Here is a 24,421-nt window from a genome sequence, read left to right on the forward strand (position 1 = left end):
AAGCCACGGCGCACTGAGGGGCCACCTTGCGGGATGCAGCATTGGTGGCAGAGACCCTCTTTCCTACCCAGCTATGAGAGCTGTACCCCCATGTCCCAGAGTGATCACCCTCTCCAGCGCCAAGAGCTACTCCGGTCTCCACTCCCAGCAGTGTCCCTGCCCCTCCTGAGCAGGCTGCTGGCTGCGGGACTTGGGCTTCTGCCCACCAAGTGGGGAACTGAGCCCCAGACTCACTTCAGCGAGTTGGCCCTGAGCCCGGGTCTCAGAGGGGACAGGAGAGATGGCTTTATCCCCTGGGCCCCCACTGAGCTGCCTGCCTCCGCCAGAGCTCCTGGCTGTGCTGACGGCCTAAATGATACTCACGCGGGCTCCTTTATCTCCTGCGTCTCCCCTGGGACCCGGGGCCCCCTCTGCTCCTGCAGGGCCTCTGTCACCCTGGAACAGAGGAAACAGCACCATCAGCCACACAGAGCTCCCCTCTGGACCCCAACACTGACCCTCCCCCCACGGGCGAGACAGAGCTGCTCATCTGCTTCCCAGGGCAACGGGGGCAGGCGGGGCTCAGGATAGGATGACACTAAAAGGAGCCGGCTGGACTGACCACAAGTGACTTGGAGCCAGGAGTGGTGGGGGGGTGGAAGGAATGTGTCTGGGATACTGGAGAGAGCAGGGTCAAAGCTGCCTCTGTGCAGGTAAAGTTCCCAGACTGCCCCCAGAGAAGCCAAAGCCCCCTCTGCCCCTGAGCATGGGGGCTCCAGCCTGCCTGGCCTCAGCTTTCATTACAAGAAATAAGTTTCCCGCCCTCCCAGCTGCAGAGAGCCTTCCAGTCATGAGCTGAGCACAGCCACTGCAGCGATGGCTGCCCGCGTCTGCAGAGAGCCTGCTGCGATGACCCAGTGGGTGAGCGCCCCTGCCGATCCGACTGGAGCAGCAACTCTCAAGCCCAATGACCTCACGTGAGTGTCATCTCTAACTTTTTCACTGCTGATGATTTGAGCAGACAGAAGGGAATGGGAGTAGGAGTGACACCCTCAGGTCCTGAGAGTTGCTGCAGGAAAGGCAATGCAGTGGGAAAAAGAGAGACATAGAACAGAGTGGGTGAAGAGGGGAACACAGGGTAGGAATATGGCAGCCTAAAGGAGGTGTGTTCTCTTACCCAAGGCTGACCCCAGTAACAAGGCACTGAGCTGATAACAGACCAACCCTAAGCTACTACACAGAGGCTGGCCTCTCCCCTCGACCTTTGGGAGCATCTCCTGGTCACTGTGGGAATGTGTCATCCTAACCAGAAACCCTGGCCCACGGAGCAGAATCAACATGTAGTTGAGCTCGCCAGCCCTGCTGGGTAACTGCCCCCTTCCTGGGTCACATCAGCCACCACCATGCCACAGGCCCACGCCCCATGGCTGCACTCTGCCCTGCCCTAACACACAGTGCCAGCTGGGAGTGCATCTTACACACTGTACATTTGCAAAAGAGCTAAGAGAGGCCCCTCCCACGTCAGCGCCCCACTTCTGGGGACAGGATCATTTTCAGTTACCTTCTCTCCTTTGACCCCAGAGACGCTGGAAGCCTGGAGGAGAAACACAAGGAGAGAAACTGCTGAAACCTGTGCACCGCTCCCTGCTGGCAAGGACACAGGGAGAGAGCCCTGCCTGCCCTTCATGGGAATTGCTACCTCTCACAGCCACCAGGGGGAGCACTTCCCCTTGGCCAGGTATCCACAGGAGCAGCCTTCTGCCCATCCCCTGGCTGAGGTCAGCACTCAGGAGAAGGGTGGTGGGGTACAGAGGAAGAACCTCAACTGCTGGGTGCAGTAGCACCCTGTAGGCAACGCCCCACTCCCTGAAGTGAGTTATCTCTGCACTGACCCTCCCACAAGCACCAACGCTGGGGGTCATTGTCCCAGCAACGCGGTCCCGTGGTGCCTCTCCTGCCCCTTTGAGGGTCAGTATCCACCCTACGTGCTGGGAGCCCAGTAACACCCTTCCTGGCCCTCGGGAATGCAGTTTCTGCCTGGCAGAGAGGAGGCCACTTACCGGCTTTCCAGGTTCCCCAGGAGCACCTTGATCCCCCTAAGGGAAAGAATGACAAAGGCCAGGGGTCAGCCACCCCGCCCAGGGGGCAGAGCCTTCCCGAGGGGCAGCAGCCCACCCTGCCCTGGGAGCGTGAGGAAGCCATCAGAGGGCCCCGCGTGCCGAGGGTCTCTCGGGATTAGCTGGATTTCCTTTGAGAGCCATGGCCCTTCAGCTTATCTGCCAGCATGGCTCACTCACCAGCCCTCTGCACCTGGCTGAGCGCTGCAGGCCAAGGTCCCCATCGGACAGCCGGGGACCCAGCTGCCATTCCTTGGGCGTTACTTATTGACAAGGAGATTGCCGAGGGGCTTAGTGCCAGACTGGAGGGTTGCAGTATTGTTCTTCCTGTTGCCCCACACCACAGACTTTAAACACCCAGATCCAAAGAGCGCAAGGATTCCCCTTCCCCTGCAGAGCTGGGAACCCAAGCCCAAGGGCACTGGGGCTAGTGCCAGAGACCCAGACAGCGACAACAGCCAGGAGAGTGCTGTTGCCCCAGCTGCGTGACAGAGCATCAGTGGTCCCATTCTCTGTGCCCAGTGAGCACAGATGGCACAAGTCACACAGGGAGGACATCTGCTTTCTGCCCTACCAGCTCCTCTGGCTGGAGGAGATAGGCTGGTATTGATGCGATAAGCCAAGCGGACTGCACGCAATGCCACCTCCCTCTGCAGGGCAATCCCAGCACAGGGGAGACACCTCCTCTCTAGAAAGAGCCATCTGGGGAATATTATTTCTTCTAAGAGCTTCTCCAAGATCCAACAGCCCTGTCCACCAGTCTTGCCTATCAAGGGGGATTCCCAGCACTTCTCTCCCCCAAGACCTAGAGCCCTTCCCTTCCTACCTGGACTCCTCCTCCACTCCTCATTTAGCCTCCAGGCACCCACCAAACGTCAGTGATGAATGCAAAGGGGCAGCAGTGTGGCAGCTGACCCCTTGTCTGTTGCATTAAGGACACTCTGAGTATTTTCTGCACTTAGACCCAGGGTTCCTGGCCCCTGAGGCCCAGATCTGCGGGAGGGACATTGACGAAGGCAACACTCGGGATGTGCAGGCCCAGAGAAGACACGCACAGGAAGAGAACTCTCCACATTAGGAGCAACATTGGGGGGATGGGGGGAAAATCAGTGCAGCTCAGGGGTGGGCACTGTCATCTCTCACTTCATGGATGCCCCACAAATGCTCTGCTCACCCCAAGAGCTGGCTAAGGGGCCCAGCAAGCAGGCAGGACACAGGCCATGTCAAAGGGTCCCTACCTTTTCCCCTCGCGGGCCGGACGGTCCTGGCAATCCCTGTTCCAGAGATTAGAGAGACAAGAAAAGCCCATGAGAGAACTGGCAGTAACCTCGTCTATCCATGCAGGGAATGCCAGCCGCCCCAGAGACTCACGCCCCAGGCCAGAGCCAGACTGACCAAGAACCATGGATGGGACTCCAGCCCAATTTGTGCTGGGGCCCATTGCTTAGGAGCTGGAGGGAGGATCCCTGACTGCCGAACTCTCCCACTGACTCAGTGTACTAAGCCAAGGCCTCGGCAGGGCAGTTACAGTAGGTTCCAATAGTCATTTCTGCTCCTTCTCTGTCCCCTCCATCCATCCCCTGGGCCTGTCAAGCTCAGCGGAGGGGTAGGGGAGAAAAAAACACAGTGCCAGATCAGCAGGGGGCGCTGCAGCAGACATCTCAGCACAGGCGCATTCCTGCCCAGGCTTTGTAACAGTGTGGGGCTGGCACTGCCATGTTCCACCTGGGCTAGGCGGGGTCTCCCACACTCACCTCTCTGCCTGTTGGGCCCAGGCGGCCTGGGGCTCCCGGCTCCCCCTGAAACAGGACAGAAGGTGTGAGTGGAAGCAGGACAGGCTCTGTGCACACTTGGCATTTAGAAGTGAGGAAGGACCATCACACCCCCACAGCCCAGCAGGAGCCAACCTGCACCCAGAGCACACCCCTTGCTCAGCCTCCCCACCTCACCCAGTTCTCTGCTCCTCCCCCAACCATTCCCCGGCTGGGATCACACAGCATTGCTTGATCTAAGCCTCTGGCCAGCGCTCCTGCTCTCCTGAGCTGCAGGACGTGGGTGGGTTTGGGGGAAGGGGACCCTTTTGGTTGTGCAGAAGCTTCCAGCATCCTGACAGAAGCAGAGAGAGCAAGCGCACTGGCCCGCTGCATTGGCACAATAGAAGAGCCACTCTCCCCAACCAGCTGCTGTCCCTCATGTGCTGATCAGAGGGGGCCACAAAGCTGAACAGAATGAGCCAGGGCCATGGACGGGGCTGACCCAGCTTCTCTGGCAAAAGCTGTCCTGCCTACTACCCACCCCCGGCGATCGCAGGCCCTTGGCTGTGAAAGGTTAACCCAGAGCGAACCTACCTTTGTCCCTTCCGGCCCAGGGAGTCCGCGATCGCCCTGCAGAGGAAATGGAAAGAGAAAGGACATTTCAGCCGGGCGCATACTCACTGGGGCCCCTCGGATAACCCTGCCCCCTGCAGCAGCACCCTAGCAGCCAACGGGCACCCTCTTTGGAAACCTGGTCGAAACAGACTAGGGCAGAGCATCCATCTTCTAGAGAGTCTTCTGCAGGGGTTTCGAGCTACATGGCCATAGCACAGAGCACAGTCCTGCCCATCCCAGGGCCCAGCAATCCACATCCAGTTTGTCCACGTCTCTAGCGCACCTGCAGACTGTGAGCCAGTCTGTCACTGGGGAGGCTGTTGGCAGACAGGGATGGTCACAGGGAAATCCCAGCCTCTCCCGTTCAGGGCTCCGGTTTTCTCCATCACTTCTGGGGCAGAGCTTTGGCTTGGAGCAGCAGTAACAGGCAGGGGGCCAGAAAGTCCCAGGGGTGTAAACTGCAGACCCCTGTTCCCTGTGCAAAGGGAGCACTCTCGGGAGGTGGGAGCAGCAGCCAGCAGCACTCAGCCTCAGCTCAGGAGCCCTGAGTGTGGTGCCTGCTCCAGCAGGTCACCTGCTTGGTCCCAAACTCTCCTCTTGATTGGACGGGATGTCGTGACTCAACAGCACTGTCCCAAGGGCACAGGTGAGGCACTGCCCGATACCCCTGATCCCCACAGCGTAACCCTGTGCTCCAGCAAACTCTCACCTTCTCCCCTGCTTCTCCGAGCTCTCCCGGCTGCCCACGGTCTCCCTGTCACAGAAGAGATAAGTGCATCAGTGTTGGAGGGCACAAGGACCACGCCCGGCGATGGGACCTAGCTGGGAGGAGCCCCAGGGGCAGCAGCGGAGGCCTTCGGCCTATTTCATCCTGCAGAGTTTCCAAGAGGCAGGCACCACTGGGCGAGCAGCCAGCAGATGTCTCCTAGGGGGACCCCATGAGCAGAGTGGACTGTAGCAACTCCCCACCTGCGTGGCCCTGCCTTCACTCCCCGGCACAGGAACACACAAGAGGCTCGCGGCCTCAGCAGCTCGTTGGCTCCCACTGACTTTCCCCACTTGAGGCTGCAGTGCTCTGTCTCAGACTGTCCCTGGGCCATCACAGGCAGAGGGTTTCTGGCCAGGAGCCCATGCACCAAAGAGCAGGGCCTGGGAGCGGTGCCCCATCATATCCAGCTTCCCCAGAGAGTTCAGGGGGGAAAGGCTCAGATGGGCGTCCTTGTTACAGGGCAGTGACCATGTACAGCGGGCAGGCCACCTGCGTAATAACAATTCACACTCAGCACCTCCTTCTGGGATCTCCAGGCATGTTATCCCCATGGCCCCAGGGACACAGACAGCATCCCCCCCCGCCCCCGTTTAGAGGGGGAAACAGGTGCAGAAGGGAGGAGAAGGGGCCGTCCCAAGGTCGCAGAGCACAGGACTGGCAGAACTGGATACACCACCCATGAATCCCAACTCCCCGTCTCCACCTGAACCAGCCTTCCAGCAGGGAGGTCTCCCAGGACCCACCTTGCTTCCTTGTTCACCTGGAGGTCCTCTCGGGCCCTAGGAAAGCGAAGCAAGAATGTTACATCTCTCCACCAGGGAGTCCCTGGCAAAACCTGCTGAGGTGTGTTTTCAGGGGCGCCTGGACCTATCTCCCTGCTTGATCGGAGCGAGGCGTGAGCTGGGTTGTCTAGGGGGCAGCCCGGTGGGTCAGTGGCTGAGGAGATTGGAATCCAGGACCCACTCCCCCACTCCTGCAGGCTTAGCCTCCGACTTCCTCAGGATACCTGTGCACATGACTATTTCCTGCCCCTGTTCAGGCCCCATTGCCGGCGGTCTGAGCCAGGGCGTGAGCAGCCCCCCAGCACTGCGCCTGCTCTGTGCACACCCCCAGCTGGAAGGCTGCTTTACCAGAGCTGAGAATGGGGAGGCTCCTGGCTGAGGTGGCTTTTAGGACTGCCATCCGACTGGTGTAAGAGCAGCCAGCCGAGTACATGAGCTCCTCCACCCCCGGGGCAGGGCTTGCCAAGCTGCCATCCAGCTGAGGAGAGGCAGGGCTGGCTCTAGGGAGACAGCCAGCGGAGCGCTGGCCCAGTGGGCCTCATGCAGTCTCTGATTTAGAGGCTCTCTCCTGCCCTGCTTGGGGCATGGACTCACGGGTCTAATAGGCCTTTCCCAGCTCTGACCACATAGCCCTAGAGCGGTTCGCTGTTCCCCACTCAGGGGGCCTGCTGTTCGAGGCTCCACAGGTGCTCCATGCCAGCTGGGTTCATTCCACCAGGGCATGGCTTACCTCCTCTTAGGGGACTCACCCGATCTCCTGGGTCCCCTGGGCGACCCGGGGGCCCTGGAAAGCCTTCTTCCCCATCACCCTGGGGACAAAGAGCAAAGCAAGTGTCCAGAAAAGACAAAGGCATCGTATCTCAGGGAACTTGAGGGGACAGGAGCCAGCGAGGATGGCTCCTTTGCTCCTCCAGGTTAGCAGGGTGGGATCCAGGGAAACGAGGTCACTACAAGCCACAGCAGTCTCCTACCATGTGTGCATCGCCCTGGTCACGGCATCAAGTGCCTTTGTGCAGAAGGGAGACCAGAGCACAATCCCACAGCGGATTAGGGGGTGAGGGATGGCAGCAGATCCTGCACTAGCAGAGCCTGGGCTTTCCTGCGACCCCTGCCTCTCACCACAGCCACTCCTCTTACCTTGTCTCCTTTCTGTCCTGGGGGCCCAGGAGGTCCCCGTGGCCCAGGATCGCCAGGCAAGCCCTGAGGAACGAGAGAGAAAGAAAGAGCCGAGACCAACCTGAGCAGTGTGGAGACCAGCCCTGAGTGACATGGCGTTCATGGGAAGCCAGCCTCAGCACAAGGTTAACACTGCCCACATCTAGCAAGGGGGATTTCCCTTTCTATGGAGCCTTATTCTGCGTCTTCCCTAACTCATATCCCCCGCTAGTCCTGCTTACCCCACTTCCTCCACACCACACACCACCAACAGAGTCACCCTCACCCCATCCCCACCCACCTCTCTCACCCATGCATCTCCACTCCCAGCCCTGGCATGGCACGGGGAGGTACTCACCGGGGTGCCTGGCTCTCCTCCGGGAGGTACCCCATCAATCAGCCCTGGGGGGCCCTAGAGAGACAATCACAGGGAGCTCAGATATCACGTCACAGGAGATATCACTCCTACTACCCCTCTCACCCGCCTATGCCCTGACGGCCCCACGAGCTGGCTCTGCACCCAAACACAGCCCCTCCACCCAGGGGAGCGTGTCTTGGCTCAGCCCTGTGGCTAACTGGCTGTAGCTCCCACAGGCCAGCTCCACAATGCAGAGAGCAGAGCCCGCTGCTGCCCTGTCACAGCATTGTGGGACCCCACCCGCTGGCATGAAGGGGCAAGTGCTGCTGAGCGTCACAGCCTGTCAGCCTCCCCCAGGCCAGAGCGCAGCACGCAGGGGAAGAGCCAGGGAAGGAGGAAGGTCACTTACCCGCTCCCCTCGCTCGCCTTTCGCCCCCTGCAAGAGGAAATACACAGGGTTAAAGGGAGGGATTCCTGCACCTGGCAACCTAGTGCCCCCTAGGCGGCCCTGGGAACGCAATGCTCAGTGGGCTTGGTGCATTCATAGCCCAGGGCACCTGGCAGGGAAACCACAAGCAAAGATAAGCTCAGCATGATACCCACTCACCAGGAGCAGCCTCAGAATATCTGGCTTGGGTGTACACACCTGGCCAGGGGCCACGGTGGGGCCATGTGTGCACAGGTGAGAGATCCACAGGGACACACAGTGTGCACACGTGGGGGGGGATGACGATGCACATACAGCAGGAGGCAGCAGAATCAGGGGGGTAATGGGGGCTAATTTTCATTGTGGGGGCGGATGTGTTTCCACCCCTGCAGCCACGGAGGGTGTGAGATGGAGCATCCTGGGGAGAGGGAATGCCTGGAGGCAGGGGCTGGAGCCGAGCTGGGCGGGGAAAGGACAGCTGGGCAAACCCACATCATTTAGGGGACAGAGAAGGGTTGTTTCCCTTCCAGGACAGGACCCACTAGCTGTTGCATAAGAGCAGCTGCCAGGAAGGGGAAGAAGAAGCCAGGCGGGTGGCTGCTCTGGGTGCCCGGGGTAGGGGTGCAGGGATTCCGTGCCACCGCAGCTGCCCTAACCGTACCGCTTCCTCAGCCTGCCATGTGCCTCCGATGCGAAGGTGAGTGTCTGCCCCACCACCTTTCCCCAGCCCCGCTGCTGCCCAAGCCCCAGGCACTGCCGGAGCTTCTTCTGCAGTTCAGGCTTCTTGGTGCACACCCCAACCTGAAACCTCAGCCCACCCCAGGCCAGGCGAGCTTACCACAGGCAGGGCATGGCTGTGTGGAAGGTGCTGGGGCAGGCTGCTGTATGCATGGGGTGGGGTAGGAGCTGCATGCCCGGGGAGGCAGGGCATGGCAGGGCCTGCGTGCATGGAAGGAGCTGTAGAGGGGTTGCATGGGGGCTGCCGTGCGGGCGCATGGTGTTGTGGAAGAGGCTGTGTGCGCATGCACAGGGGAGGGGGCACGATGTGCCTCAATCTAGCTGCCCGGGGCAGGGCCTCTGAACAGCTCCTCCCAAGCGGGAGAGGGAAACGCACCTTGACAAACTCTCCGGCAGGTCCGGACGGCCCTGGAGGTCCACTGGGCCCAGGAGGTCCTGGATCACCGACTACTCCTCTAGGCCCAGGGTTTCCAGGCAGGCCAGGATTTCCCTAGAGAATCAGAGAGGCTCCATCAGTGCTCTGTGCTGGTGAGAAAGCGCACCATGGACCACCCACCCTCCCAAACGACACCCATATTGAGGAGGCCTGAGAGGGCAGGATCCATAGAATAAGAGCTGAGCACAGATCTATTCAGAGCAGAAGTGCCCTGGGGGCACCAATCCTCGTGCAATCGGAGATTCATTGGAATGCTCTCGGTGCCACTGAACGGATTCCAGAGGCTCACACCACGGGGCGGAGAGATGCAAAGCCCCCCCTGCAGTCCCACTGTGGGTGCCAGGGCCCTGGGCTACAGGACCTCTCCTTTCGTTCCTGTACCCCAATGACCACACAGTCCAAACCTGCTTTCTATTACGTACCGGACTCCCAGGCTCCCCTTTCCGGCCAGGCAGCCTCCCTCCTCCGTTCACAATCACCCCTGGATCTCCCTACACAAAACAGAAGGCCAAACCTCAGTGCACCAGCCCAGCCCCATATACAAGCCTCAGCTTCTCTGGGAGAACACATGGCAGCTGTACCAGCGACACTGCACCACGGTTCAGGACAGGCAGCGAAGAAGAAATCGGGGAAGGCTGCACAGAGTCACCAGAGCTGGACTCTGGCCAGGACGTGGGGGTGAGCACCAGACTCTTGGGCAATGGGCCAGGGGACCGTTAGTGATCACAAATGGCCAAGAACTCAGTTTTATGACTTATCCAGCAGCACAGTGCCCTCGGCACCAAGATCAAAGGAGAGCAATCCCTATTGAGTTGTTCATTGGCTCTGGAGTGCTGTGGAGTCTCCGCTCCAAGCATTGAGCTGGTTCCACCCTGCTCAGCTTGGGAGCGCTGCTGTGACCCCAGTATGACGTGTGTGTAATTTACAGGGAGATGTCTAACTGGCTCTAAGGTGGAAGGCCTCCCTCTTGCCAATGCCAGAACCTGCTCACGGCAGCACTGCCTGGTAGGGATGCGGGACACAGAGCTTGGAGGGATCAGGGGTTACATAAAGTTGCGGGGGGGGGGGGGCTGTGGACCACCCCACATGGCTAGGAGCCGGCAGAGGCTGCTGCAGACAGAGCTCGCTCTCTCTCTCTCTCTCTCTTTCCAAGCGGAGCCTTTGGGATTGCCCTGCTTGGTGGGGAATCCAAGATGGTGGCCACATTAGGCGGCACTGGACGGGATGTACCTCTACCTACCGGCTCGCCTTTCTCTCCCCGCAGCCCGGGAGGCCCCACTGGGCCCTGGTCCCCCTGGAAGGCAAAAGCAACAGTGAGCAGGGTTGCTCCAGAGCAGGGAGCAAGGCTAACGGGGAAGCAGGAGCTCTACGTACCGGGGACCCTCTGAGACCAGGAATGCCTTGTCTACCCTGAAAAAAAAAAACAAAAAAAAAAACCAACAACAACAAGATGAGGAGCATCCTCTAGCCAAGGGAGCAGGAGACTGAAGCCGAGAGAGGAGGTACACACGTGGTCTGCATGCCATGCATGGAGCAAGATGCAGACACAGGAACAATGGAGCAGGGTAACCGCTACAGTCCATGGCACTGAAGTTAGCCACCACAGGCAGGAGACAGCACCTGGAAGGGGATTGACACGGGGGACAACAGGGGCAATGTGGGTCTCAGAGACCCATTTAATTTGGACTTCTGCAACCCTTGTTACATGGAATGAAGTCAAGTAATAGCTCAGTGCTGCAAAGCATCACGGGCAAGGGGATGTAAATCACCCGGCAGGCAAAGAACAATGGTAAATATGGCCCAAGAGGAGGAATTAGGAGGAATTACTTACCGGCTGGCCAGGGGAGCCAGAGTTGCCAGGGCGACCAGGGCTTCCTGGGATCCCATCCACTCCTGGGAATCCCTGGGAACAGAGAGGAGAATAAACCAGCAGGTCCTGGCTCTGCTCTGGCCACTGGACTCACCATTCCCAGCCTGGTTCACGCCCCAGAGTGAAACCCATTTATGTTCAAAGTCACCCCAGAGTGCTGAGCTGTGCCAGGGCAGCCACGGGGGCTGAATTTGGGACAGGGCATCTTGGCTTAGAGGGTCCCCTCAGCTGGGATTTGGCCAAAGCTCTCACTACAGAGCCCCATTTGGACTTGCTTTTAGCTCCCCAAGGGATTCCATGGGGATAGGATCCCTCCTGGGTCCTAGTGCCAGAGAAACCCCAGAAGAAAGGGGGTGTGAAAGATAGTTGCATCCCCAGCACCGCCAATGGCCCCAGTACCTCTGACCCAGCCTGTCCATGCCCCTGGCACCCAGCACCGCCAATGGCCCCAGTACCTCTGACCCAGCGCTGTCCGTGCCCCTGGCACCCAGCACCACCATTGGCCCCGGTACCTCTGACCCAGCGCTGTCCGTGCCCCTGGCACCCAGCACCGCCAATGGCCCGGGTACCTCTGACCCAGCGCTGTCCGTGCCCCTGGCACCCAGCACCACCAATGGCCCCGGTACCTCTGACCCAGCCTGTCCATGCCCCTGGCACCCAGCATGGCCAATGGCCCCAGTACCTCTGACCCAGCGCTGTCCGTGCCCCTGGCACCCAGCACCACCAATGGCCCCGGTACCTCTGACCCAGCGCTGTCCGTGCCCCTGGCACCCAGCACCACCAATGGCCCCGGTACCTCTGACCCAGCGCTGTCCATGTCCCTGACACCCAACACCACCAAAGAGCCTGGTGCTCAGTGCCTTGTGGCCAGCATTGTTGGTGCTACTGGCACCCAGCACCGTCAATGGGCCTAGTGCCTTGTACTCAGTGCTGTCCATGCCCCTCGTGCCCAGCACTGCCAGTGGGCTTCAAGCATCCACAAATAAGGACACCAAGGGGCTCCATAGTGGACATGGGCATGGAGGATGCACCCAGAGGGACCCTCAGGGCACCGGCTCTGAAGGAGATCAGAGTTGAACAAAGTGGATGTTCTGCCCCTACAATGCAGCCATCCAGTGCCCTGGCCCCTCCCCCCGGCACGGGGCGTGAATAGCACTCACTCACTCTGTCCCCCTTCTCGCCGGGCCGCTCGATGATCTCGCCTGGGGCACCCTGGGGCCCAATTGGTCCTGGGGGGCCCGGAAGCCCATTGAGGCCCTAGAAAGAACAGAGGAGAGAAAACAGCCAAGGAGAAATGACATGGGGTTATTACGTGGAGATGCATCCCCCGTGGTAAGGGCAGGCTCGGGGCCTTGGGAGGCCCCTCTGCGCCCATCACCCTGCAGTGCCTCCATCTCCTGCTCTCTGCGCCTATCCAAAGAAGAAGCAGGACGATTGGCTGCCACAAGAAGCTTTCCTAGGGCAGGCCAATGAGGGCCCCTAAGGAGCACAGCGCAGCAGGAGGCCCAGGGAGGGGTCCCTAGATCTCCTCCTCCCTGCTTACTGGGGTGACACAGGGGCTTTGTAATAAGGCCCCCTAAAGGCCCCTGTGCTACTCCTCACACGAGCCCGCACTGCGCAGAGGCCCTGGGACTGCCGGCGGCAGCACCCCTTAGCTGAGCTCCCCAGTCCCAGTCTATTTCCAGGCATGCCCTGTGCCTTGGAAAGGTCCTGACTCTAACACGGGGTCTGCACCCACACTGAGTGCAGGGAGAGCTCAGCACCACAGTCCCCCCAGCCCAGGGGCCCACACACAGAGGGGGGTATTACCGGGTGTCCAGGGGGGCCAGGCTGCCCCACACGTCCTTTCTGCCCCTGCACAGAGACACAGAGACAGGAATGAATGGCCATTCGCACTCCCAGGACGCAGGCTGATCAGCAGTCAGAGCTTCTAAGTCCATCAGCTAAGCCACTAAACCAAAGTGGCCTCGCAGCCCCTGGAAGGGGAGCAGACCCTCCCCCACCCTGCACCCCAGCACCCCTCCAGCAAATCCTGTAATACTCACAGTCTGGCCGGGCTCCCCCTTCTCACCCTGCAGCAAAAACAGCAAAGAGGCCAGTTAGGGGGCAGTGCAGCAACAGGCAGAAGAGCCACCCGCGAGCATCTCCACCTCCTGCACCTCGGCCCAGCCATTCCCCAGAGCAGCACAGACAGTGATGGGGCTGGCCAGGCTGCTCCAGGAGTCAGTGCAGAGCTGGCAGGGAAAAGCCATCACCCAGCCCATCTCTCCCCACCTTCCTGGCCAGGGGCCTGGCGCTCTCACCTCCACCCCTGTGGCCCAAGGCTCTGGGCTGGAAGCAGCCCACTCCCTCTGCAGATACACCTGGGGGTGGAGTGCCCTCCCCCCAGGTGTTTGCTCACCTCCCAAGGGCACCTCAATGTCCCCTGACTCCCCACTTTACCAGAGCCTGGAGTCCTCTTTGCAGCCCCCTCTCCAATACGCTCCCCTGCCCCAAACAGGCCTTTCACACAGCCTGATTCTTCCACGCTGCCTCCCCTCCCACTGCTCACTGCACTGATCCCCCACAATAACTCCATGCTGGCCCATCCCCACAGCTCCAGGAGGGCTCCCATCCCTTCCCTCCCCCAGCTCCAGGAGGGGTCCGGCTTTCTGCAGTCGCTCTCCTGCAGCCCCCTCTTCGTGGGAGGAAGCTGCAAAGGTGCTGACTGGTGTGGGACTCACCTTGGGACACTGCACCGTGCAGGGCTCCAGCTGAGGGGGAAAAGTTCTGCATTAGAGAGGGCCTTGGGCAGCCATGTCAGCTCCACCCCATGCCAAGCCCCTGGGGCAGGGAGCAGCACCCCCCACCTGCAGGGGGACATTATACACATGGGCCACGGAGATGCTGCATGTGCAGGGGGAGGGGAGAGCTGTCCCCAGCCCCAGGGCTTCAGTCACTTGCAACTCCCTATGCCCCACCCGACAGCAGCTCCAACCTGGCTCTGGGATAGCTCCGGGCCTGCAGTTGGGGGCAGCCCTGGGGCTAGGGTTGCCAACTGTCTAATCACACATCGAACCCAAACACTCTTTCCCCACCCCTTCTCTGAAGCCATGTCCCGCTCATTCCATCCCCCATCCCTTGCTCTCCCCGACCTTCACTCACTTTCACCAGGCTGGGGCAGGGGGCTGGGGTGCGGGCTGCAGGCTCTGGGAGGAGACTCGGAGCTGGGGCAGGGGATTGGGGTATGGGAGGGGGTGAGGGATACAGGCTCTGGGAGGGAATTTGGATGCGGGAGGGGACTCAGGGCTGGGGCAGGGGGTTGGGATGCAGGAGGGGGTGGCGCTTACCTCAGGCAGCTCCCAGTTGGAGGCGCAGCGGGGCTAAGGCAGGCTCTCTGCCTGCCCTGGCTCTGCGCCGCTCCTGGAAGCGGTCAGCATGTCCCTGCGTCCCCTGTGGGGGTGGCAGGGGGCTCCACGTGCAGCCCCTGCCTGCAGGTACCACCCCTGCAGCTCCCACTGGCCACAGTTCCCAGTCAATGCTGGGGCAGGGCAGCACATGGAGAACCCTCCCCCCCAGGGGCTGCAGGGACATGCCGGCTGCTTCCAGGAGCAGCACGGAGCCAGGGCAGCCTTAGCCCTGCTGCGCCACCAGACATTTAGCGGCCTAAAAATCTCCCAGTTTGGCTTCAGTAGCCTCCAGGAGATAGAGATCGATTCTGGGAGACTCCCAGCAAAACCGGGAGGGTTGGCAACCCTACCTGGGGCAAGAAGGCAGCGTCCCCCTTGCAGGCCGCTCTCCCCTCTTACCCTGTCCGTGACAGTCACCCTGCAGAGGGTGCTGGCGAGCCTGTCCTCCAGCTCCGACAGGCCAGCCCTCGAATCCTTGACATAGAAAACATTGCGCGGGTCTTCACTGGTGACAATGCGGCGCAGCTGCTCGTGATCCACCCCGTCCATGCCCACCGCCAGCACCTGGATCCCTACACAGAGCAGAAAGGAGTCTCAGGGGGCCAGCCTGGCACTAACCCCCCTGGACTCACCACTCAGGGGGGTGAAGGGAAAGGGGTTAAAGGCTCCGGCACCCCGGCAAACTGCCCTGAGCAGGGGTTTTGACCAACCCAGCAGTAAAGAGGAGAGGGAGAGGTTCCCACACAATCCCCTCCCTTCCTGTCACTCCCCCCCCTCCCCACACACACCCCTCCCTTCCCACCATTGTAAACTCCTTCCCTACCAGCCTGCCCTCTCCCTTCTTCCCCACACCTTCCCCTGCCCCCCAGCTATTGCCCGATGTGACAAAGTGGGAACATTTTCTAATACTTTTATGAGTCTGTCTGGTGCCTCGGTTTCCCCTATATGCTGAATTGTTATCTAGTGGGTAGAAAAGGACTGTTTGCTCTCGGGGCAGGCTAAGACATAGATGTGAATGGCGCCTAGCTGTCTGGAACTTATGCCCTATATCAATGGAGCATCTGAGAAGACAATGGCAAATCCAATTGCTCAGACACTGGCACTTAGCACCCAATGACCCAGGGGGAGATGGATTTTCCTGCCTCTCTTTAGGGAGGCTGAACAGCATCTCCCTAGGGCGAGAACAAAGGACTGGGAAGGAGTGAGGTGGGGGATCAGAGCTGGCTGCTGGAGGGAGTCTAGGCTCTCACCTGGGGTCTGATGGAGAAGATCAGATGGAGGGAGACAGACACAGCTTGAACCAAGGGGTCACTACAGCTTGGCTGGGCTCTCGACTAACCAGAAAGGTCTGTGCTTTAACCTTCAGTTCTCTAGACTACCCTAAGGCCTTCCTACGCTGTGCTCCAGTTAGCGAATTAACCTGACTGTGGAAGTATCACTGCAAACACTCGGCGAGGTGCATTGATCCCCCCAAGAGCGCACAAGTCTCCCGCGGGGTCTGTCTCAGTTGGACTTGAACAATGTGAAACAGGAGAGCTGCAGGCACTGAGGACCAGTCAAAGGAGGCGGTGAAGTAGAGTGGCTTACCCTGGAGAAAGGGCGAGACCCACAGGGGGACCGGCATGCTGAAGGGGTTCCAAAGCTGGGGGTGTAGCACCGATCATGTGGGTCTGCGACACCCATCCCACCCTCTCCGCCTGGCTCAAACGCCACATCCCAGCTCCAGGGATTCAGTTCTCACCTGTCGCCTTGATCTCCCTGGCCGGCCCAATGGCATCGTCACCGGAGGGGCTGTCTGCCAGCACCACCAGCACCCCTGGCACACCAGGCCGGCGCCCTGCACTGGGGCTCAGCATGTAGGTCCTGGCAAAGTTGATGGCAGCTCCTGCAGAGAGAAAGGGTATCACTACCAAGCAGGTGTGATGCCACCTCTATCTCACCCCCCATAGGGCCCCGCCACCTCCATCCCCTTCCCCCATCACCACTCACACCCACCCAAGGTTAACTCCAGAGCGGGACCCCAGCCAACTGGGAAGGTGTTCCCATGGCCTGGGGTTGCAGAGTCCAACCCGCCACTGCATAGGGCTCTCGGAGTACAGGGCCCCCTCCCTTCCTGCCCCTCCCCCAGACAGTGTTCTGTCCTCATCCCCTGGCACTGTGGCATCGAAGAAGCACGACATCCAAAGCTGGCATCACCCCCATCCCTCAGCAGGCACCATGGGGGAGCCCAGGCTGCAGGCATGGGGCCCCTTACCCAGGGCGTTGCCGCTGGGCTCCTCGTAGCGCATGGTGCGGATCCGTTCCAGGACAGTGCCCAGGTCACTGGAGCGATTCAGCAGGACCCACGGGATGCTGCGGTAGCTGTAGATCACCAGGCCCACCTGGGGAAGAAAGCAAGAGGTCAGCCAGGCCACTGAGATCACAGCCATGATGTGGTCCCAGGACAGGGTGGGACCAGCCCCAGGGCAGGGGAAGGGGAGACACAGAATGGCCCAAGGCAGCCCCCAGGGCAGGTGGAGGAACAAGGAGTATGTGTGCAGGGTGCACGTTCCACCCCTCCACATCAGTGGGGAGAACCAGAGCTCTGCTCCCAGGCCAGCCCTGCCCCCCAGTACCTGGGCGGCATCAGGGCCCAGCTGGCCCAGCGCTGAGACGGTGTTGGAGAGCAGGGCACGGACGGCCTCGGCGCTGTAGGCACTGTCCCGGGTGCCATGCACTAGGAAGATGATGTCACCACGAACATCCCTGCAAACTGCACAGGAGAAGGAGATGAGGGAGCCCCTGAGAGGCAGTGGGACAGGAAGAAAAGCCCAGGGCAGCTCAGCTCCTGTGGGTGGGTTTGACGGAGGAGCTGCTCCCCGCACCTCTGCTCTGGTGTGCAGGGCAGGCTCCTGCCTGCTGCCCCACTGCTCAGGATCAGGGGCAGTGAGTGCTGAGGAAGCCTCCACAGCCACCAAAAAGACCCAAGCGGTAGCAGGCTCCAGTTGAGGCCTCACTGCCGTGCGGAGATGCCAGCTGACTAGTGAGAGCCCCTGTCCCAGCAGCGACCAGGCTGAGCCCCAAACCGCTAAGTGCCCCAATGGAGCCAGGCCCCACAGCCCAGTCCCTACCCCTCCCACAGCCGAACTGGAGCCGGACTGGTCCTGGGAGCCAGCCAGGCTGTCCTTTACCTGTGCGGTCGGTGAGGGTGGACTCCGCGCCCTTGGCGCTCCCGAACAGCGGCCGGATGGTGAAGAGGTATCTGTGCCCCAGCCGCAGCCCCGACACCTGGTGGGAAGTTGCTGACCCGGGCAGTGTCCTCTGTGTCTCGCCTCCCTCTAACCCGAACAGGGACAAGGGACCTCAGCATAGACAGGGTCCGAGGGAGATGGCCCTAGTGTGCGCCCTGCTACCCATCCCCTCTGCCTCCCACCTCTCTGCTCAGTGCTGTCTCTCTTTGAAGGGGTATTTGAACGGGGGATGGTCAAGGATCCCACAGCAATGGAAACAGAGACCCTCTTTCCAGACTGGGCTCAGGCCAGAGAGCTCCACTCCATCCACCCTGCTGCAGAGCGACCCCCCAGCAGGTCCCCATTCCCAGCAGTGACCTAGCCTGTCTGGAGCAGGCTGCCAGCTGGGGGAGTTGGGCTCCTGCCCACTAAGCGGGGGCTGAGCCCCAATCTCACTTCAGTTCGCTGGCCTTGAGCCTGGGTTTCCTCTAGGGCTTTGCACAGCCTTAGCCAGGACTTCTGCAGACCTTGTTTTGGGCAAGCAAGGGAGTCCCAGAGGTGGGGGCTAGCTGTGGCCCAGCACGGAAGGGGGGTTCCTATCTCTTCAGGGGGGCCCTTTCTTCAGGCAGCCATGGGGCGCAGCTCCATGCAGGCTCTAGGGGTCCCTGCTGTAGCTCTGCAGCCCCAGAGGCAGCCGTGCTGGAAATCTGTTCATTACCTCGGGGCAGCTTCCAGGTGAGGAGGTAGCCAGTGGCCCCAGGAGCCGGAGTCCAGGCCAAGGTCACAGAATCATCTCGGGTCTCCGTCACCCGGAAACTGGTGACTCGGCCCAGAGGTGCTGGAAGGGCAGGAAAGAATAGGGTGTAGAGTGTGCCTCCCACTCCAGCCCAAGGGACTGGTGTCACCCCGACCCCCACCAACAGTTCGTGAGGGCGTGGGGAGCAAACCCAACCCATCAGGCAAGGGAGGAGGGGTCGGGGAAGCACAGTTCTGCATTTCACCACAGGGTGGCCCCCTGGCTCCAGACACGGCTCAGCCAGACAGGGTCTCCAGGGGGCAGAACTGGGCTCCCCTTAAGAGAGACGGCTTCTAAGCCTGCAAGGTAGTCTCAGACTCCAGAGAGGGCAAAACCTGTCCCATCCCGCCCCCCGATGACATGCCAGTGAACAGCCGTGGTCGGAGGTTCCCTTCCAGGCCCTCAGACCATGGGCTGGGTGAGACGGGGCTGGCCTGTGGGAGAGTTGCCCATACCAGTGTTGGCAGCGATGCCCACAGTCTCGCTCTCCCGGCTGCCCACCAGGCTGGTGATCCGGATCTCATAGCGCTCTCCCGCCTCCAGGCCTTCGATGTCGTAGGAGTTGACGTTGGGGGTGAGCAGCTGGCTCCTCTCCGGCCCTCCTGCCCCAGGGGAGAGACGGGGTTAAACGGGGCAGGGCGTGCCAGGAGAGCTGCGGGGAAGGTGGGGAAGGAGCTCACCATCGGCTGGCCTCCAGCTCAGGCGGTACCCGGTGCTGCCCGGCGCTGGGCTCCAGGTGAGGCGAATGCGCTGCTCCGAGGAGTCAATCACCCGCAGGTTCCCCACAGGCTGGGCTGGGGCCACCTCTGCCGCTGTGGGGCAGTAACACAGAGGGACAGGGTCAGGGGCATAGTGCTCTTGCTGCAGCTGTCAAAACCAGGGGCACAGAGAGGCTCCCCACTGGGATCTGGGTGTCCTGGCTCACATGGGCAGGATGGGGCACACTGGGCGGGGTTCCTCGGCTCTCTGTCAGGGACCGGAGAGGTTCTGGCAGGGCTGAAGCTGTGTCACAGGGCCTGGGAAGAGCTCTCTGGGCTGCATGGGCAACTCTTGCCGGGGCAGACTTGCTGCTAATTCTCTGGCACAGGCATCATCACCTCCAGCTCCCAAAGGCACTGCCTACCAGCTCAGGCCACAGATCTTAGAGCAAGGAGCAGATGGGAGTTCCAGTTCCCTGCCCACACCCCGCTGGGAGGGCACTGCCCAGGGTCAGGGGACCCTGGACAATGGAAGTTACCAACTCCACCCACAGACCAGTCTAAGCCCAGCAGGGATCCAAGACTCCCATGGCCAGGCATCAGCACTTACGTGTGGTGACGACGATGGAGACAGGGTCACCCTCGCGGTTGCCAATCAGTGCTGTGACCTTCACTGTGTAGCTGACCCCACCCTCCAGGTTGAGAATGTCAAAGGAGCTGGTGTCACCAGAAACCACCTCGCTTGACTCGGAGCCCCCTGCAAAGGAACAGAGGGTTAACATGGCACCCAGAAGGGGCAGAGCCAGCAAGGATGCCAGCCTCACTCCAGGTGCCCAGAGGGGGGGCAGAGCCAGGCTCTCCACTAGCTGATGATGGCGAGTGATCCCATCTCGTCAGGGGAGGGAGAGATTCATCTCATGATGCCCAACTCCAAGGTTTGTGCCAGTCAGATAATGGCAGAGAGAAGAGACTCCAGGGCTGGAGGCAAAGGCCCTCTGTCCTTAGAGCGCAAGAGGAGTGGCGGGATGGGATCTGCAGGCCAGGGCAACCATGGGACTCCTGGAGCTCCCAGCACAGCCAGGACAAAGCTGGGCAGAGGTCTGGGGATGTGGGCACCACAGGCAGTGTGTTGACCTGGCTGGGTACATTACCATCTCGACGGCTCCACACCACCTTGTAGGCTGTCGCCCCAGGCACTCCAACCCAGGTGACCCGGACAACGTTGCTCCTGGACGAGAGGATCTTGAGGCTGGAGACCATCCCCACCTGCTCCGGAGCTGTGACAGAGGGCACACAGGAGGCCTGGGTTACTAAGAGATCAGTATCGCACAGAGTCACAAGGGGCAGGGAGGAGCTGCACCCTGAGGCCAGGCGAGGCCTCACCTGTTCTAGCCGCAATGGTGACAGGGCTGCCTTCCCTGCTGCCAACCAGGGCCGAGACCCCAATGACATAGACGGCCCCAGCCTGCAGCTCTTCGATACTGAAGGAGGTCCTGTCGGCTGGCAGGACCCGGGAGATCTCCTGGCCTGCAGGAGAGAAACACAAGCTGCAGGGGTTGGATTTCATAGGCAGGGCAGGTCTGGGAGGGCGGAGCGGGCTAAGATGCTGCGGGAGGGACACCCCGGCCAAGATGCTGCGACAACCAGGGAGGACCACGACCCGCATTTCATGGCCGCACCCAATCCAGCGGGGAGGGAATGGCAACAGCAGCTGCCATTTGGAGGTGAGCCACCAATCTGGAAGCAGCAGGGGCCAGGATTCCAGTCTGTGCTCTCCCCAAGGAGCAGCAGGATGGGGTCTCCTCAAACAATGAATGGTGGGTTAGCCAAGCACAGGCGATTGAGCATGGAATGGCCAAACCAAGCCCCACCCTGCCTGCAGCAGGCACTGGCCTGCAAACCTCCGGCAGCAGGATCTGCTCTGTGAGGCTGTAGCTTATTCCCACCTACGGCACAGCCAGTCCCGCTGGCCCTAGAATAGGTTGGGGCAGCAACATACCCCAGGCCAAAGGCACTTCAAGCTCTGGGCTGCCAGTGAGCAAGGGGGTCCTGTCCCCAGCTCTAAGCAAGAAGTCAGGCACAGACACCAGTCCCCTGCTCCAACCGCTAGATCATGCTGCAGTTTGGTGCCTCCTAGCAGAGGCAGACGGGTAACGGGGGCATCTCCCAAGGCAAGGAGCCAGTCTGGATAGTCTCACCTCAGTAGCCCACCTGAGCCCACATGCATTCAGTACACCTACCATCACTCGCCCGCCATGTCAACTTGTAGCCACTCGCCCCAGGAAGCCCACTCCATGCGACCCTCAGCTGGTTGGGTCTGATCTCAGCCACCCGCAGGTTGGTGACGCTGCCCACAGACGGGGGATCTGCAGGGCCGGAGACAGCGTCAGCCTGGACCCCAGAGACTTGTCTGTCATGCCCGGTCCCCGCAATCAGCCCAGCCAGAGGGCAGGAACAAATGCAGGTGCTAACCAAGGGCTGTATACCTAGAGCCTTCACTGGGAGAGCCAGACGCCCTGCAGTGGTGACACTCAGCCTCACAGGCTTGCTGGGAGAGCTGGACCATTCAGCCCAAGCGCTGAGCTAGCTTGGTGCCCCCCCAGGTGCTAGCCATGCCCCTGCACAGGTCCCCATGCACACGTACCCAGCTGGACAGTGATAGTGGCAGGGTCACTCTCCTGGCTGCCCACCAGGGTTGTCACCTGCACCAGGTATGTAACTCCTTCCTTCAAATCCTGCAGCTCAAAGAAATTCCGGTTGCCGGGGATGCGCCTGGTCTCCTCTGAGCCATCTGCAGCAAGGGAAAGCACTGGGGAGTCGGCCTCTGCACCCCAGCAGGGAGCGAGGCTCCCACAGCACGGCTACTGCGGCACGGGGAAGGGCTCTCAGACACCCTGAGGCTCCCAGGGGAGATGGCCCTAATGTACTGGTGCATGCCAGGCTCGCCCAGTACAAAACCCCCCGTCACAGCCACCCGCAGCCATGTCCTGCTCCCCCTCATAACTCCCAACCCCTCCGCCCTGCCCAGTCACAGCTGCCTACAGGCCCTTCCCCTCCGCCCTGCTCAGTCACAGCCCCCCGTTCTGCCCACCTTTTATCTGTGTTCCACTGACGTCCCTCCAGGTGCCTCAGCAGACACCCCTGCGCAGCAGAGCTCTGCCAGGCAGAGAAGTGGGTACCAGCAGGTATGACCCCCATACCACAGCCTATATAACACCCATGCCCACACTCTGCAGGCCAGCTCTTACCCTGCCTGTTGGTGATCACCAGCTTGTACTCAGTGGCCCTGGGCATGGCACTCCACAGAAGCCGCACACGGCCCACACCCACAGGCACCACTTGCAGGTTGGACACGCTGCTCACTGACGGCTCTGTCATAAACACACAAGGGAACCCCCCAGTCAGAGCAAGCCCAAGGGGCCTGGACCAAAGCCTGCTGGGGGAGCAGGCATGACTGCCCCAGGGGAAAAGGGAGCGTTCCCAGCCCCTGGGCAAGGGAGATGCAGCGACCAGGCCCCCGGAGTGGGGGTAATATCGGACATAGCACGCACGGCTTGTAGAGTGGGGCTGGGTGCAGCGTCCAGGGCTCATGAGCACCCCTGGGTGTCTGTTCTAGAGAGACACTGCCGGCTGTGCTGAATGCCAGCTGATGACTGCTGAGCCTGCTGCTGGGGGAGGGAGCATGGGAAAGGAGCTAGGGAAAGAGGGACCGACCCCTGTGTGAAGGGACAAGAGCCCATCTCCCACCCATGCCCCCGGCAGAGCCCCCAGGGTTGCTAGTAAGAAATCCCATCTGACTGCCTGGGGCCAGCTCCATGGGAGGAGAACACTCGCTCCAGCCTGTCCTCCCTGGGGCCTCAGGTCCCACCCACCCACCGGGGCTAGCTGGCACTCACCGATCCGGACACTGATGGGGACGGCGCTGCCTTCGCGCCTGCCAATCAGGGCTGACACACGCACTACATAGGTGACCTCCTCTCTCAGGTCCTCGAGCTCCAGCATGGTCTGGGTGCCTGGGATCTGCCTGGTCCTGTCAGTGCCATCTGCAGGGGTGACAGGAATGGGGAGGCTTAGGGCTCTCTCCAGCTCTGATGTCACATCAGCTGTGACAGAGTCCCTCTGTGACATCCCTGCTACCCTCAGACCCAGGTACAAAGCACTGCACCCCCACCCACAGGCCAAGCCATGCTGACCCCAAGTGCCTCCTCAGCCTTTGGGCACAGATCTCCTGGCTGGGGAGCTGACTGGGCTGGAGAGCAGAGTGGGAGCAGGTACCACTCCTTCCCCATCACATGCACACGTCTCGTCCGATGGGCAGGGTGAGCGCACTTCCCTCAGAGCCCACTTGCATGGCCTGGAATCACACATGCCATTCCATATCACCCAGCAGAGGGTGGCCACACTAGTAGGTGCCCGGCCAATGGTGCTCTGGAGGAATGCCAGGCCAGGGGTGGCTAGAGCAGCTGGGGCTAGTGGAGTGGGGACTGGTAACTCCCCCCACTACTGAGCATGAGTTTGTGAACACATGCTCCCAGTTCACGGCATCAGCTCTGTGTCACACAATTCAGCTGTGGCCTGACAAGTGCAAGGCAAACCTTCAAACTGTGACCCCAGGGTAGCAGACAGCAATGCCTGCCTGAGTCTGCCAGCAGCCTGAAACAATAGCTCAGAGGTGGGAACTGCTCTATTCACATGAACATGTACTGTTGACACTGGAACCTAACGATAACATTGTACATGATAACTCTTAACCATTTCAGTGTTGCTTGTTTTGGCAAAAGCATCCCGCTAATGGGTTTGTGCCACTAATCCAAGCTGCCTCCTTCAATTCCCCAAGGGACAAAAGTCCCAGCTGGCCCCTACCCAGCTCCCCCAACACAGCTTCAGTGCAGCCTCAACACAAGCCCGTGCAGCACACAGAGAATTGAATGGAGGGACAGCGCAGAATGCACTGCAGTGAATAGCCAAATCACAGCACCAGGAAGAAAGGGGGAAGCCAGGGGGCACTGCACTGTGGGCTTTAGTCACTCACAGACTTAATGCCACCAAAACCTGCGGTCTCAGATTTAGCATCTACCTCAGAATCTCAGCCAGCTGCTCCCAAGCAGTCAGCACAGGGCTAGTGCCAGCCAACTAAAACAGGCAGGGCCGGCTCTAGGATTTTTGCCGCCTCAAGCAAAAACATTTTTGGCCGTCCCCGCTTTTTTTTTCCCCCATGTCTCCCTACCCCCGGCTCTGCCCCTTCCCAACCCCTTCCCCAAATCCCCAGCCCCACCTCCTCCCCCGGGCGTGCCGCATTTCCCCCCCCCATTGCTTCCTGCGGCTCCCC

General features: G+C 60.7%; 1 protein-coding gene across 4 annotated transcripts in view; it reads right to left on the reverse strand.

The window, feature by feature from the left end:
* The window catches only part of COL7A1 (collagen type VII alpha 1 chain), a 119,775-nt gene that overhangs the window by 58,179 nt on the left and 37,175 nt on the right, over window positions 1-24,421 (reverse strand). For all 4 annotated transcript variants that reach the window (XM_043551663.1, XM_043551664.1, XM_043551665.1 and 1 more), the window contains 36 exons: window positions 22,989-23,135; window positions 22,341-22,463; window positions 21,737-21,883; window positions 21,333-21,458; window positions 20,476-20,619; window positions 20,244-20,369; window positions 19,703-19,849; window positions 19,075-19,206; window positions 18,850-18,996; window positions 18,317-18,436; window positions 17,560-17,706; window positions 17,005-17,141; window positions 16,644-16,770; window positions 16,131-16,274; window positions 14,789-14,961; window positions 13,724-13,753; window positions 13,046-13,072; window positions 12,810-12,854; window positions 12,165-12,257; window positions 10,962-11,033; window positions 10,505-10,540; window positions 10,371-10,424; window positions 9,553-9,621; window positions 9,071-9,184; window positions 7,939-7,965; window positions 7,530-7,583; window positions 7,154-7,216; window positions 6,766-6,825; window positions 5,978-6,013; window positions 5,175-5,219; window positions 4,445-4,480; window positions 3,851-3,895; window positions 3,335-3,370; window positions 2,040-2,075; window positions 1,541-1,573; window positions 364-435 (listed from right to left, as the gene is read on the reverse strand). In XM_043551663.1, coding sequence (XP_043407598.1) covers window positions 364-435; window positions 1,541-1,573; window positions 2,040-2,075; window positions 3,335-3,370; window positions 3,851-3,895; window positions 4,445-4,480; window positions 5,175-5,219; window positions 5,978-6,013; window positions 6,766-6,825; window positions 7,154-7,216; window positions 7,530-7,583; window positions 7,939-7,965; window positions 9,071-9,184; window positions 9,553-9,621; window positions 10,371-10,424; window positions 10,505-10,540; window positions 10,962-11,033; window positions 12,165-12,257; window positions 12,810-12,854; window positions 13,046-13,072; window positions 13,724-13,753; window positions 14,789-14,961; window positions 16,131-16,274; window positions 16,644-16,770; window positions 17,005-17,141; window positions 17,560-17,706; window positions 18,317-18,436; window positions 18,850-18,996; window positions 19,075-19,206; window positions 19,703-19,849; window positions 20,244-20,369; window positions 20,476-20,619; window positions 21,333-21,458; window positions 21,737-21,883; window positions 22,341-22,463; window positions 22,989-23,135 — 3,170 coding nt within the window. The remainder of the gene's footprint in view (window positions 1-363; window positions 436-1,540; window positions 1,574-2,039; window positions 2,076-3,334; window positions 3,371-3,850; window positions 3,896-4,444; window positions 4,481-5,174; window positions 5,220-5,977; window positions 6,014-6,765; window positions 6,826-7,153; window positions 7,217-7,529; window positions 7,584-7,938; window positions 7,966-9,070; window positions 9,185-9,552; window positions 9,622-10,370; window positions 10,425-10,504; window positions 10,541-10,961; window positions 11,034-12,164; window positions 12,258-12,809; window positions 12,855-13,045; window positions 13,073-13,723; window positions 13,754-14,788; window positions 14,962-16,130; window positions 16,275-16,643; window positions 16,771-17,004; window positions 17,142-17,559; window positions 17,707-18,316; window positions 18,437-18,849; window positions 18,997-19,074; window positions 19,207-19,702; window positions 19,850-20,243; window positions 20,370-20,475; window positions 20,620-21,332; window positions 21,459-21,736; window positions 21,884-22,340; window positions 22,464-22,988; window positions 23,136-24,421) is intronic.

The sequence above is a fragment of the Chelonia mydas genome, chromosome 7, assembly GCF_015237465.2.
Source record: "Chelonia mydas isolate rCheMyd1 chromosome 7, rCheMyd1.pri.v2, whole genome shotgun sequence".
Classification (NCBI taxonomy): domain Eukaryota; kingdom Metazoa; phylum Chordata; order Testudines; family Cheloniidae; genus Chelonia; species Chelonia mydas.